The 15,098-nt window shown below is 34.9% G+C and overlaps 1 protein-coding gene across 3 annotated transcripts in view; it reads left to right on the top strand.

The window, feature by feature from the left end:
- The window catches only part of ankle2 (ankyrin repeat and LEM domain containing 2), a 35,663-nt gene that overhangs the window by 6,358 nt on the left and 14,207 nt on the right, over nucleotides 1-15,098 (top strand). For all 3 annotated transcript variants that reach the window (XM_062051635.1, XM_062051634.1, XM_062051633.1), the window contains exons 3-9: nucleotides 236-430; nucleotides 2,670-2,854; nucleotides 5,890-6,078; nucleotides 6,150-6,272; nucleotides 9,809-9,872; nucleotides 13,852-14,027; nucleotides 14,169-14,275. In XM_062051635.1, coding sequence (XP_061907619.1) covers nucleotides 236-430; nucleotides 2,670-2,854; nucleotides 5,890-6,078; nucleotides 6,150-6,272; nucleotides 9,809-9,872; nucleotides 13,852-14,027; nucleotides 14,169-14,275 — 1,039 coding nt within the window. The remainder of the gene's footprint in view (nucleotides 1-235; nucleotides 431-2,669; nucleotides 2,855-5,889; nucleotides 6,079-6,149; nucleotides 6,273-9,808; nucleotides 9,873-13,851; nucleotides 14,028-14,168; nucleotides 14,276-15,098) is intronic.

Genomic DNA, 15,098 nt, shown 5'->3' with positions numbered 1-15,098 from the left:
TTGCTCAGCACAAGAAATACGTTACACACATACAGTTGTTGACAAAATACACTGGACATTATATACCTCAGCTAACTAAACTATGGAAATGTATAATATAGTTCATATAGCAATACGGTCTCACTGCACGATCATATATTCGTCCAGCCCTATGCCAAAGTCTATCGACTCTTTGTTTAACAAGTTGTTGCCGCAGCTCCAAATATCAGTGCTGATTCTTATCGTGTGTTTACAGAGCGATCACTTGTGTATACGGACAAGAAAGATGCCCTTCAAGCTGTGAAGGTGATGAAGGGCGCACGCTTTAAAGCTTTTTCCAACCGTGAGGATGCTGAGACATTTGCCAAGGGGATGTGTGACTATTTCCCCTCTACGAGCAAATCTACAACATGCATGTCTCCTGCAAAACCAGGCCAGGTCTTCAATAAAGGTGAGAATGTTTCATTGAATCAGAGACTTCACTGCAAGAACTGGAATCTAAGTAAGATGAAATATCTCAAATAAGGGTGATATTTGCTTATTTTCTGTCCGATAAGATAATTCTTCTCACTAAGCAGATTTTGTTAGAGTGTTTTACTTGTTTTAAGGGTTTTAGTCCTAAATGATCTCAGTAAAATATTACAGCTTGTTGCTGAGATTTGATGAGCTATATTGAGTAAAACATGCTTGAAACTAGAATATCAAGTGTTGCAAAGCTGTGTCATCAACACTCACAAGTATAAAACTACTTTTTTAAAGTCATCATTTCTTATTTCAAGCATGAAAAAAAAATTATGACTTTGACACAATTGTGTCTCATAATTAAAACAGATGACAGCCAAATGGACTTTGCCGTTTTATTTTCAATGAAACAATAGAAAAGACGTTCTCATATAGTAGTACAGTTGGCACAGTACAGTGAACTGACAGTCAATATTTAAACATTTAACATATCAAACAATTTTGAACAGAAATAGTTTATGCACATTCAGATAAATTCTTCAAAATTACAATAAAAATGTTTTTATCCGAGGGCCGGGCTGAATAAAAAAAAATAAAAAAATAATATATATATATATATATATATATATATATATATATATATATATATATATATATATATATATATATATATATATATGTATGTATGTATGTATGTATGTATGTATGTATGTATGTATGTATGTATGTATGTATGTATGTATGTATGTATGTATGTATGTATGTATGTATATATATATATATATATATATATATATATATATATATATATATATATATATATTTTAGGGCGGCAACTAACGATTAATTTGATAATCGATTAATCTGTCTATTATTACTTCGATTAATCGATTAATAATCGGATAAAAGAGACAAACTATATTTCTATCCTTTCCAGTATTTTATTGGAAAAAACCAGCATACCGGCACCATGTTGTGGACATTGGGGGTGCAGCATACACCAATAATAACACAGAAATGTAACTCATCAGATCAGAACTGAATCAGATATTGTACACGTTTCTGTTGTGAATAATAAAGGATTCATTTTAGGCTGCCTCTGAATAATAGCATGAAATATTCCAGCACCTTCATAACGTTTAGTTATACTAAAGCGTCACTCAAATCTAAATATATTTATATAGCTTTATCGGCCCGGCTACATTGATCCATTTTGAAACCAACCTGAGATATTTCTGTCCGTTACATTTATTTCAAAATTGGTAACCATGCGTTTTCTCTCTCAAAACGGAGTCAAGTGTGCCGGAGACACATTATCAGCCCCGCGTTGCAACAAAGGCATAACTTTAACGTTACTCACAAAAAAGCTGAACTCATGAATGCCTGTTGCCACTATGGACTTAAAAAGTTACGTACTGTGAGTTCCTCCCTTCATCCATGGCTCCAACATGTTTCCTTTTCAGGTGCTCCTGAAGCAATGTTGTACTTCCGTGCCATTTTGCAGGAAACGCTCTTCTTTGAAATCTTTAAAGTACAGTGTTCCCACACTTTTGACTACTAAGGTCGTACACTTTTCTCCATTGAAGCAATAACCTCAAGATGTTTCTCCGCTAAACTATCGGTAGTGTTTTCCTGCGCCATTTTTCGAATTTTTCCAGCAAAGGAGACGCCGTCGTCACGTGAGCTGCACATGACACATCATTGGCTAGCTTACGCCACCTCATGAGACGTAGCCTCAGCGCTGCCCTGGCGCTGTTTTGTACTGTTTTTGTACTTATTTTGATTATTGTTTCTCAGCTGTTTGTAAATGTTGCAGTTTATAAATAAAGGTTTATTAAAAAAAAAAAAAAAAAAATTAAATTTTTTTTTTTTTTTTTTAAATGCCTCCGCGCATGCGCATAGCTAGTTCCAACGAATCGATGACTAAATTAATCGCCAACTATTTTTATAATCGATTTTAATCGATTTAATCGATTAGTTGTTGCAGCCCTAATATATATATATATATATATATATATATATATATATATATATATATATATATATATATATATATATATATATATATATATATATATATATATATATATATATATATATATATATATATATATATATATATATATATATATATATATATATATATATATATAGTGTTTTCCACATAAATATTGCACTCCCAGCCCCCCACTGCTGGCTCCTCACTCTTGTTTTTCTCCACACGCTAGACAACATGGAAGTGGATACCATTAACCGGGAGCGGGCCAACAGTTTTAAGAGCCCACGCACACAGGACCTAACGACCAAGCTGAGAAAACCTGCGGAGAAGGGAGACGAGGCAGCCTTCAGTGAGCTGGTCTGGAGCAACCCACGCTATCTCATTGGCTCAGGCGACAACCCCACCATTGTGCAGGTAAGCATGTAAAACACGTTGCTATATTACTTTCTACACACAATCAGGAAAAAAAACATCATAAATGTCAGGTTCAAACACTGATGACATCTATTAAACAAGACAAGAGGCAAATAATTAAACAGAGACAGAATTCAATTTGGACTCAATTGAGGAGACACGCCTGGACACACTTGAACAGTATCTCAGCACGCTCTGCCAAAAGATTGCATGCCTCCTTCTTTTATTTTGGAAAAAAGGACAAAGGTCGCAAAAAAGTTCACAGGAAAGGTCGTAAACAATTCACAGGAAAGGTCAGTTCAAAAAGAGTTTGTAAAATAGTTCAAAAAGAGGTCCATAAAATGGTTCAAAAAGAGTTCGTCTGGAAATTGGGCAGATCCTGTCATTTCTCAGCTTTGAAGTCCTTGGGCCAGAACAACATCCTTCTGTTGATTACCATACACGAGAGAAAACAGAAACCCGTTCATGTGGCTCTCCCCCTTACACAGTGGAGTTTTACGAGCCTTCTTCTTGGTAGGTTTCAAAGACAGCTCCCGTCCCCCTGCTAGGAACTCAACGTAATACAAAGTTTTTGTGGTAATTTAGAAACAATTATTCTAACAATAAACATGATACAGGTTCACCTGGTCCCAACATTTAGTACACCTGCACACTCACCGATCGATTAAGGCTCTAGAGCTGCATAAAAAGGTGTATTATGCCATAAAATTTATGTTACTGCATGTTGCACGTCGGCGTTATTGCATATATTTTAAATTCCTGTATTAGTTTTAAATGACTGTATTAGTAGCAGTCCAAATTTGTTAGTGGTGGCCGCAGCAAAAATGAAGAAATGTTTGTGAAACACTGAATGACAATTCATTGAGATTCATGCACTGGGTGTCCAAAGTGAGCCTTGCAGCTTTCAGAGGTAATGCAGCTTTATGATAGTTTTAAGTACAATTATTGTTTTCCATGAATTGGCAAATGTCAATCAATTAATCAACGTTTACTTATATAGCCCTAAATCACCAGTGTCTCAAAGGGCTGATGTAATGTTCTATAAAAAATGTAAAAGCTCATTATTCCTTTTTAATCGAGATGTTAAATTATACTTAATTACTTGCATCCTGAACATACCAATTTGTTTTGCAAGCTGTCAGAAGTAGGGATGTCCGATAATATCGGCCTGCCGATATTAAATGCGTTAAAATGTAATATCGGAAATTATCGGTATCGGTTTTTTATTATCTGTATCGTTTTTTTTTAATTTGTATTAAATCAACATAAAAAACTCAAGATACACTTACAATTAGTGCACCAACCCAAAAAACCTCCCTCCCCCCATTTCTTTCTGTTAATAATATTCTGGTTCCTACATTATATATCAATATATATCAATACAGTCTGCAAGGGATACAGTCCGTAAGCACACATGATTGTGCGTGCTGCTGGTCCACTAATGGTACTAACCTTTAACAGTTAATTTTACTCATTTTCATTAATTACTAGTTTCTATGTAACTGTTTTTATATTGTTTTACTTTCTTTTTTATTCAAGAAAAAAATTTAGTTATCTTATTTTATTTTTTATTTTTTTTAAAAGTACCTTATCTTCACCATACATGGTTGTCCAAATTAGGCATAATAATGTGTTAATTCCACGACTGCATATATCGGTTGATATCGGTATCGGTTGATATCGGTATCGGTTGATATCGGTATCGGTAATTAAAGAGTTGGACAATATCGGAATATCGGATATCGGCAAAAAGCCATTATTGGACATCCCTAGTCAGAAGCCATATAAAATATTACTGTCAGGTTCAAACACTGATGACATCTATTAAACAAGACAAGAAGCAAATAATTAAACAGAGACAGAATTAAATTTGGCTCAATTGAGGAGAGACGCCTGGACACACTGTACTCCTGTACAGTGTCTCAGTACGCTCTGCCAAAAGATTGTACGCCTTCCCCTTTTATTTGGACTTTCTCTGACCACATGACAACAGCTGCTTCTAAGGGACGAGGTTGTAAACAGTTCAAAAAGAGGTCCGTAAAATAGTTCAAAAAGACGTTCGTAAAAACCAGTTCAAAAAGGAGGTTCAAAAAGAGGTCGTCTGGAAATTGGGCAGATCCTATCTTCTCTCCGCTTTGAAGTCCTTGGGGTAGAACAATATCTTTCTGTTGATTACCATACATGAGAGAACACAGAAAACCCTTCATGTAGCTTTCCCCCTTACACGGTGGAGTTTTACAAGCCTTCTTCCTGGTAGGTTTCAAAGACAGCTTTTGTCTTCTCACCGGGCACTCAGATGTAACACAAAGTTTTTGTGTAAATTTAGAAACAATTATTCTAACTAGGGATGTCTGATAATATCGGCCTGCCGATCCGATATTATCGGCCGATAAATGCGTTAAAATGTAATATCGGAAATTATCGGTATCGTTTTTTTTATTATCAGTATCGTTTTTTTTTGTTTTGTTTTTTTTTGTTGTTTTTTTTTAAATTAAATCAACATAAAAAACACAAGATACACTTACAATTAATGCACCAACCCAAAAAACCTCCCTCCTCATTCACACAAAAGGGTTGTTTCTTTCTGTTATTAATATTCTGCTTCCTACATTATATATCAATATATATCAATACAGTCTGCAAGGGATACAGTCCGTAAGCACACATGATTGTGCGTGCTGCTGCTCCACTAATAGTACTAACCTTTAACAGTTAATGTTACTCATTTTCATTAATTATTAGTTTCTATGTAACTGTTTTTATATTGTTGTACTTTCTTTTTTATTCAAGAAAATGTTTTTAATTTATTTATCTTATTTTATTTTATAATTTTTTTTTAAAAGTACCTTATCTTCACCATACCTGGTTGTCCAAATTAGACATAATAATGTGTTAATTCCACGACTGTATATATCGGTTGATATCGGTATCGGTAATTAAAGAGTTGGACAATATCGGAATATCGGATATCGGCAAAAAGCCATTATCGGACATCCTTAATTCTAACAAAAATGTTTTGTCCTATTTGTCCCCAGGAGGGCTGCAGGTATAACGCAATGCACGTGGCGGCCAAGGAAAACCAGGCGGGCATCGCCCAGCTCCTGCTGGACACCTTGGAGAACCCGGAGTTCATGCGCCTCATGTACCCAGACGATGACGAGACCATGCTGCAGAAACGCATCCGTTATATTGTAGACCTTTACCTCAACACTCCAGATAAGGCCGTAAGTCACTAGGCTACGGTCTAAACCGATTCTTCTTCCGGCCTGTTGACACGCCAATGTTTTGTCTGCAGGGTTTTGAAACACCACTCCACTTTGCCTGCAAGTTCGGGTGTCCGGAGGTGGTCAATGTCCTGTGTTCGCATCCAGATACTGATAAGAACAGGAAGAACAAAGATGACTTGAAGCCTTGTGATGTACGTGTTCATTGTGACCTAAACCCCCTTCATCTTTCAAAAAGCCAGTGTGCATGCACTAGGGGTGTAACGGTACACAGAAATGTCGGTTCGGTACGTACCTCGGTTTAGGGGTCACGGTTCGGTTCATTTTCGGTACAGTAAAGAAAACAACAAAATATAAATTTTTGGGTTATTTATAGGGATGTCCGATAATGGCTTTTTGCCGATATCCGATATTCCGATATTGTCCAACTCTTTAATTACCGATACCGATATCAACCGATACCGATATCAACCGATATATGCAGTCGTGGAATTAACACATTATTATGCCTAATTTGGACAACCAGGTATGGTGAAGATAAGGTACTTTTTAAAAAAAATAGTAAAATAAGATAAATAAATTTAAAAAAAATTCTTGGATAAAAAAGAAAGTACAACAATATAAAAACAGTTACATAGAAACTAGTAATGAATGAAAATTAGTAAAATTAACTGTTAAAGGTTAGTACTATTAGTGGAGCAGCAGTGCTTACGGACTGTATCCCTTGCAGACTGTATTGATATATATTGTTATATTGTTAATATTAATAACTGTATCCCTTGCAGACTGTATTGATATATATTGTTATATTGTTAATATTAATAACTGTATCCCTTGCAGACTGTATTGATATATATTGATATATAATATAGGAACCAGAATATTAATAACAGAAAGAAACAAGCCTTTTGTGTGAATGAGTGTAAATGGGGGAGGGAGGTTTTTTGGGTTGGTGCACTAATTGTAAGTGTATCTTGTGTTTTTTATGTTGATTTAATATTAAAAAAAACAAAAAAAAACGATACCGATAATAAAAAAAACGATAAATGATACCGATAATTTCCGATATTACATTTTAACGCATATATCGGCCAATAATATCGGCAGGCCAATATTATCGGACATCTCTAGTTATTTATTTACCAAATTTGCAAAATCTTCCACCAAAAATATTTTTCTTACTGGAATATTTGATGTGAAGTAATGGGAGCCTTGGATAGGTCAATAATTCATAACAACATTGATTTTGATTCAATATTATGTTTTGAGCAATGACAGTTTGAAAAAAAGAAAAAAACAGCTTTGTTTTATTAGTCAACATTGCAACTTTTTCTAAATTACACTACCGTTCAAAAGTTTGGGGTCACATTGAAACGTCCTTATTCTTTAAGGAAAAGCATTGTACTTTTCAATGAAGATAACTTTAAACTAGTCTTAACTTTAAAGAAATACACTCTATACATTGCTAATGTGGTAAATGACTATTCTAGCTGCAAATGTCTGCTTTTTGGTGCAATATCTACATAGGTGTATAGAGGCCCATTTCCAGCAACTATCACTCAATTGTTCTAATGGTACAATGTGTTTGCTCATTGGCTCAGAAGGCTAATTGATGATTAGAAAACCCTTGTGCAATCATGTTCACACATCTGAAAACAGTTTAGCTCGTTACAGAAGCTACAAAACTGACCTTCCTTTGAGCAGATTGAGTTTCTGGAGCATCACATTTGTGGGGTCAATTAAACGCTCAAAATGGCCAAAAAAAGAGAACTTTCATCTGAAACTCGACAGTCTATTCTTGTTCTTAGAAATGAAGGCTATTCCACAAAATTGTTTGGGTGACCCCAAACTTTTGAACGGTAGTGTATATTTCACCTTGAAGCTTTTTTATTTCACTTTTGTTATGTTTTTGTTTATTAGGGACCGAATGCCCCTTTGGGACAGAGGACCCTATTGTATTTCTAGCGTTTTATTATTATACCGCCGCCTCTTTGAGCTGTAATTTGACCCCCTTAACATGCTTCAAAACTCACCAAATTGGACACACACATCACGAAAATTGCGATCTAATCAAAAAACCAAACCCCAAAACTCAAAATTGCTCTCTAGCGCCCCCTAGGAAGAAAACACAGACAAAACTGCCTCTAACTCCCAGTAGGAATGTAGTAGAGACATGAAACAAAAACCTCTATGTAGGTTTCACTTAGACCTACCGTAATTTCCGGACTATAAGCCGCTACTTTTCCCCCTCGTTCTGGTCCCTGCGGCTTATTTACGGCCTGTTCTTCTCCGATACCGACGAAGAGGATTTCGGTGGTTTTAGTACGCAGGAGGAAGACGATGACACAATGATTAAAGACTGACTTTTCATATACCGGTAGGCTGGTTATTTTGATAACGTACAGGCGAGCACTTTGTATTACTTTGCACCGTTGTATTATTTGTACTCTGCACGAATGCTGTTCGCCATGTCAAAGATGTGAAAGTTTGATTGAATGATTGAAAGATGTATTGTTAATAAATGGGACGCTTTGAGTTCCCAAACAGTCATCTCTGTCCCGACAATCCCCTCCGTGGTAGCAGGAACCCCTATATACTACGGTAATTACACATCAAAACCCTGCGGCTTATAGTCGGGTGCGGCTTATATATGGAGCAATCTGTATTTTCCCCTAAATTTAGCTGGTGCGGCTTATAGTCCAGAAATTACGGTATATTTCATACACTGACAACCCCCAGCAAAAATCAACAGGAAGTTTGCAATTCCCCCTTCAAAACAAAAGTTGAGTGAAAACAGTCACCTTTTTTCAAACATTATCTCCTCTGAGCGTGTTTGTCGTGTCGGCTTCAAATTAGCACAGGAGAGCGATTGAACCCTTCTGATTAAAAGTTGATGAAAGAGTTTTAATTACTGCTCCGGTTTGGATTTTATGAGCCCTCAAAGTCGGTCCCGTCCATCGCTGCTTGCAGCTTTAATTTTAATAGTATTTTTAGAATGTGCCGTGGGCCTTTAAAACATTAGCTGTGGGCCGCAAATGGCCTCCGGGGGCACACTTTTGACACCCCTGCTATAGATAATAAAAAATTAAATGTGATAAATCTATGGATAAAAAGCTGAGCCTGGCGACGCATGCGCGTTTATCATAACTCTCTCTCTCTCTCTGTCTCTGCCCCTCCCTCACCAATGCTGCTGCGCGCACAATTTGTTTTGTTTTTAACCCCTTCTTAACCCTGTACGTACATTGAAAATACACGCAACCCTAACTCAAAATGCCCGACATTTGAGGCATTTAAGAAACTCCGCCCTGACAGCTCCGCAAAAGAGGACATGTCCGGTGAAAAGAGGACGTATGGTCAGTCTATCCTAGCCCGTTAGCTGCTAGCATGCCGTGTGTTGTGCCTCCGTGTGCATTGTTTACACAACGAGCGTTACGCTACTTAATATGTCCGTGTGGTAACTCGTTCGGTACACCTCCGAACCGAACCGGAACCCCCGTACCGAAACGATACAAAGACACGTACTGTTCCACCCCTAGCATGCACTGGGTTTGACTTATCCAGGTTGTAGTTTTGCTTAGCAAGGTTTTAAAGTTGTGACCTTTTGGCTTCTAAATTTGTTGGCGGCACATTGTATGCTAAACATAGATGAGCAGAAGCTGGTTCTTTCCTGTATTGTGTCAGCTGTGTGGATGATCAACTAACACCTTTTTTTTTGTAACCCTTTTATCAGATTATCTGTAGCAGAAAGAGCCAAACCCCGGAGGTGAGGCAAAAAATAAGTGACTATTTAGAAGGTAAGAACAAACCCTTTTTTTGAAAACCTTTTTAAGAACTTGACACTTTGATATTACAGTTTTTGCTTACTTGTCACTAAGCACCCACATATTTTGTTCTTTGAATTGGAATCAGTTGATCATTGGTCGTGTTATGCATGCTTAAAACCAGAGAACAGGTCATATTAATTCAGGCAAGAACATTTGCAGTTGGTAAACAAAAAGAGGAAAGCTGCAAGCCGCTTCGAACAGGCCCTGGAGTCCCCCCACGCAACACAAGGTGTGCACGAGTCAATGGTCGTACGCAGGACTCACAAGGTGGCACTGCAGTTAATTAAAGAAGTAACATATTTTATCCTGTGAGGTAGTCATCCTAATCATACACATGAGTTATTATCAAAGTCTGACTATGAGGACCATGCTATGTAGGTTCGCGAGTTAGAGGCTTCTCCCACGTCTTATGGGACAGCCTAGAATAATCCACAATTTATGGCTTCTTGCGATTTTTTTCGCATGTTAGACATCGCCACTTAATTTCGTGACAATCCGTAAAACAGGTGGTAGGAGCTATTTTTTTCTAAATGTATAGGGGGCGTTGTGTTCAGAACCGTTGAAATATGTTTAATTTTAAGGCCCTTAAAATGCAAACAAAGGCAGAGAGTGATCAAAATGGCCTTCCCATTGCTATTGCTCAGTGCTTGGGCCTTTGAAATACATAACTACTGGCATTATTTAACCTCTTGAGGCCCAAGCTGTTTGTTTACATGCTTTTTTTAATTTCTCTTTGCTATTTGGGCTTATTGGACCCTAATTAGAATAAAAACTAAGAATCATCTTTTGATATGATGTACTTAGTCCATAAGTAACAAACGTGTACTTCATGTTTAGTGACATGCTAATTCTTATTTTTACACTTTTTTCCCCCCAAATTCCATTGTACGTTATACTCTTCTGATGGCAGTATAAGTGTCCACATAAGCGGCCATAAAACCCCAATTCAGTAGTGTACACAATTTTGGAAATAAGAGCTAAACTAAGCCTTTAGAGGTTTAAAGGTGAACTGCACTATTTTTTTAACAAATTTTTGTTTACAATCATTATGAAAGAAATGACGATGGATGTATTTTTTTTATTTTTTTGCATTCTAAATATTAAGTAAATGCGATCAAAAGTCTGCTTACAATGGAGCCTATGGGAGCTGCTTAATTCCGCCTACAAAGCCCTTAAAAACATCCAAACACCCCCTTTGAGGTTTTAGATACTGGATATAAGTATATATGTTATGTAGCAATGGGCACATTTATAATAACATTTAATATTTACGTATTTTGATCATTTTAAGCATACGCATTCATTTCAAAAACGCATCACGACGTTTGCTTTTTCCCCCTCAATCACTGATTATTTCTCACTGCAGACTTCATGAGAGCCAACAAACATAATACAACATCACTTACTGTGCGAGGTCTGCTGTCATATATTCCCATTTAGATGAAGAATGATTCACAATCCTCACAAAGAAAAGGGCCAAGTGTATTTTCGTGTCGTCTTTGCCAGCTTCGGGTACTAAATGGCCGTCAAGTGTACCAACGTTTTATTTTTATTTTATTTTTTTGAAAAATGTTTTTTATTTTTTAAATAATTGGTAAAAAACAAAAAAAAAGACGTTTTTTTTTAGAGTACTACAAAAATCGGGATTTGGATGTTTTTTAAATTTATTTATGTTTAAAAATTTTTTTTATTAATCAATCCAACAAAACAATACACAACAATACCATAATAATGCAATCCAATTCCAAAACCAAACCCGACCCAGCAACATTCAGAATAGCAATAAAGTGTACCAACTTTTTTTTTTTTCAGATTTTTTTTTTTTTTTTTTAAATAATTGGTCAAAAAAAAAGAATTTTTTTTAGATTACTAGAAAAATCGGGATTTGGACGTTTCTTTAAATTTATAATTTTTTTTATTTTTATTTTTATTAATCAATCCAACAAAACAATACACAACAATACCATTTTTTCTAATTTTTTTTTGGAAATTTTTTTATTTTTTTAATAATTGGTAAAAAAAAAAATATATATATTTTTTTTAGATTACTAAAAAAAATCAGGATTTGGATGTTTTTTTAAATGTATTTATTTAAAAAAAAAAAATCATTAATCAATCAAACAAAACAATACACAACAATACCATAATAATGCAATCCAATTCCAAAACCAAACCCGACCCAGCAACATTCAGAATAGCAATAAAGTGTCCCAACTTTTTTTTTTTTTTTTAAATCTTTTTAAAAAAATTTTTAATTTTTTTAATTGGTCAAAAAAAAAAAAGTTGATTACTAAAAGAATCGGGATTTGGATGTTTTTTAAAATGTATTTATTTAAAAATTTTTTATTAATCAATCCAACAAAACAATACACAACAATACCATAACAATGCAATCCACTTCCAAAACCAAACCCGACCCAGCAACATTCAGAATAGCAAAGTGTACCAACTTTTTTTTTCTTTTTTTAATAATTGGTCAAAAAAAAAAAGAAGTTTTTTTTAGATTACTAAAAAAAATCGGGATTTGGATGTTTTTTTTAATGTATTTATTTAAAAAAAAAAATTTTTATTAATCAATCCAACAAAACAATACACAACAATACCATGATAATGCAATCCAATTCCAAAACCAAACCCGACCAAGCAACATTTAGAATAGCAATAAAGTGTACCAACTTTTTTTTTTTTTTTTTTTTCTTTTTTTAATAATTGGTCAAAAAAAAAAAAGAAGTTTTTTTTTTTAGATTACTAAAAAAAATCGGGATTTGGATGTTTTTTTTAATGTATCTACTTAAAAAAAAATTTTTTATTAATCAATCCAACAAAACAATACACCTTTTTTTCTATTTTTTTTTGGAAATTTTTTTATTTTTTTAATAATTGGTCAAAAAAAAAAATATATATATTTTTTTAGATTACTAAAAAAAAATCAGGATTTGGATGTTTTTTTAAATGTATTTATTTAAAAAAAAAAATTCATTAATCAATCAAACAAAACAATACACAACAATACCATAATAATGCAATCCATTCCAAAACCAAACCCGACCCAGCAACATTCAGAATAGCAAAGTGTACCAACTTTTTTTCTTCTTTTTTTTCTTTTTTTAATAATTGGTAAAAAAAAAACTAAGAAGTTTTTTTTAGATTACTAAAAAAAATCGGGATTTGGATGTTTCTTTTAATGTATTTATTTAAAAAAAAAATTTTTTATTAATCAATCCAACAAAACAATACACAACAACACCATAATAATGCAATCCAATTCCAAAACCAAACCCGACCCAGCAACATTCAGAATAGCAATAAAGTGTACCAACTTTTATTTTTTATGAATTTTTTTTATTTTTTAAATAATTGGTCAAAAAAGTGAATTTATTTTAGATTACTAAAAAAATCGGGATTTGGATGTTTTTTTAAATTGATTAATTTTTATTTCATTCAGAATAGCAATAAAGTGTACCAAGTTGATGGAATACCTACTCAATCTTCTTCTGTGCAGGTGAGATGCATGATTTATGATCCAGAATAAACTACAGGGAGCGAAGCAGCAGCAGACCACTCGATGATGTAAACATAGGCACATACTGTAGTGATCCCGGCGCAGCTATAACTAGTTTGTCTGCATTAGCGCTTATAATAACGATATCACTAACACTTGGTTAGTATTCAAGTCATGAAATGTAAATGTAGTATTGTTGGCGCTTTTTGAATGCTTATTTATTGGAATTCATGGGCAAAATAGTGGAGCTCCAATTGTTTCCGCTGTAAGAGAACTTTTATTTAATATTTAGAATGCATAAACAAAACCTTCCGTCGTTTTGATTGTGAATGATATGCAAAATTCCAAAAAGAGTGCAGTTCCCCTTGAAAGACAATAAGATTTAGTCACAATGTGAACAATAGTGGTTGATTATACAATTCAAGTGTGATATCCACTTTCTCACAGACCGCTGCTACGTCCCCTTGCTGAGGGCAGCAGACAACACCTCTCAACCCATCATCGGTTCCTTGTGGTCTCCTGAATCCTCAGAAAGCCTCTCACTGATCCAACGACACACCAAAAGCCCGAGGGATCCACTGATGACTGTCACAGCCTTTGCCGGCCCACTTAGTCCTTCAAAGGTCAAGCTCTCACCCCACTCAGTACCGAATCTGCACCCGCCACCTTCATCCTCACCATAACGTCACAATCCAATCTTTGAACAAATGAAGTTTGCATAATTGAGGTGTTAGCAGACCGTTCACTATCATGTTCCCGTGCAGGCAGGTGACTTTCGCCGCACCTGGAAAACTCCACCTCGAAATCGAGGACCGCATTTCCATAACATTTTGAAGTCGGACCCCGACCGTGGAGCAGAGAGAGTCGGCAGGCAAGTCCAGAGTAATGAATTACTTTTTTAAGAATCGGCTTTAGAACCTTGCTGCAAAACACTTCTAAAACTAATACAAAAAATAAAAGTGATTTTTTTAATAAAAATGCTATGGTATGGAATGGTGTCTTTCAGCAGATTGTCATGCTAATAACTGGACTAATAATTAGAGATGTCCGATAATGGCTTTTTTGCCGATATTGTGCAACTCTTAATTACCGATTCCGATATCAACCGATACCGATATATACAGTGGTGGAATGAACACATTATTATGCCTAATTTTGTTGTGATGCCCTGCCGGATGCATTAAAGCAGGGGTCACCAACGCGGTGCCCGCGGGCACCAGGTAACCCGTAAGGACCAGATGAGTAGCCCACTGGCCTGTTCTAAAAATAGCTCAAATAGCAGCACTTACCAGTGAGCTGCCTCTATTTTTTAAATTGTATTTATTTACTAGCAAGCTGGTCTCGCTTTGCCCGACATTTTTAATTCTAAGAGAGACAAAACTCAAATAGAATTTGAAAATCCAAGAAAATATTTGAAAGACTTGGTCTTCACTTGTTTAAATAAATTCATAATTTTTTTTACTTTGCTTCTTATAACTTTCAGAAAGACAATTTTAGAGAAATAATACAACCTTAAAAATGATTTTAGGATTTTTAAACACATATACCTTTTTACCTTTTAAATTCCTTCCTCGTCTTTCCTGACAATTTAAATCAATGTTCAAGTAAATTAAGTTTTTTTATTGTAAAGAATAATAAATACATTTTAATTTAATTCTTCATTTTAGCTTCTGTTTTTTCGACGAAGAATATTT

The sequence above is a fragment of the Entelurus aequoreus genome, linkage group LG06, assembly GCF_033978785.1.
Source record: "Entelurus aequoreus isolate RoL-2023_Sb linkage group LG06, RoL_Eaeq_v1.1, whole genome shotgun sequence".
Classification (NCBI taxonomy): Eukaryota; Metazoa; Chordata; class Actinopteri; order Syngnathiformes; family Syngnathidae; genus Entelurus; species Entelurus aequoreus.
The sequence above is the reverse complement of the archived record's forward strand: the minus strand, read 5'-3'. Positions and strand labels throughout refer to the sequence as shown.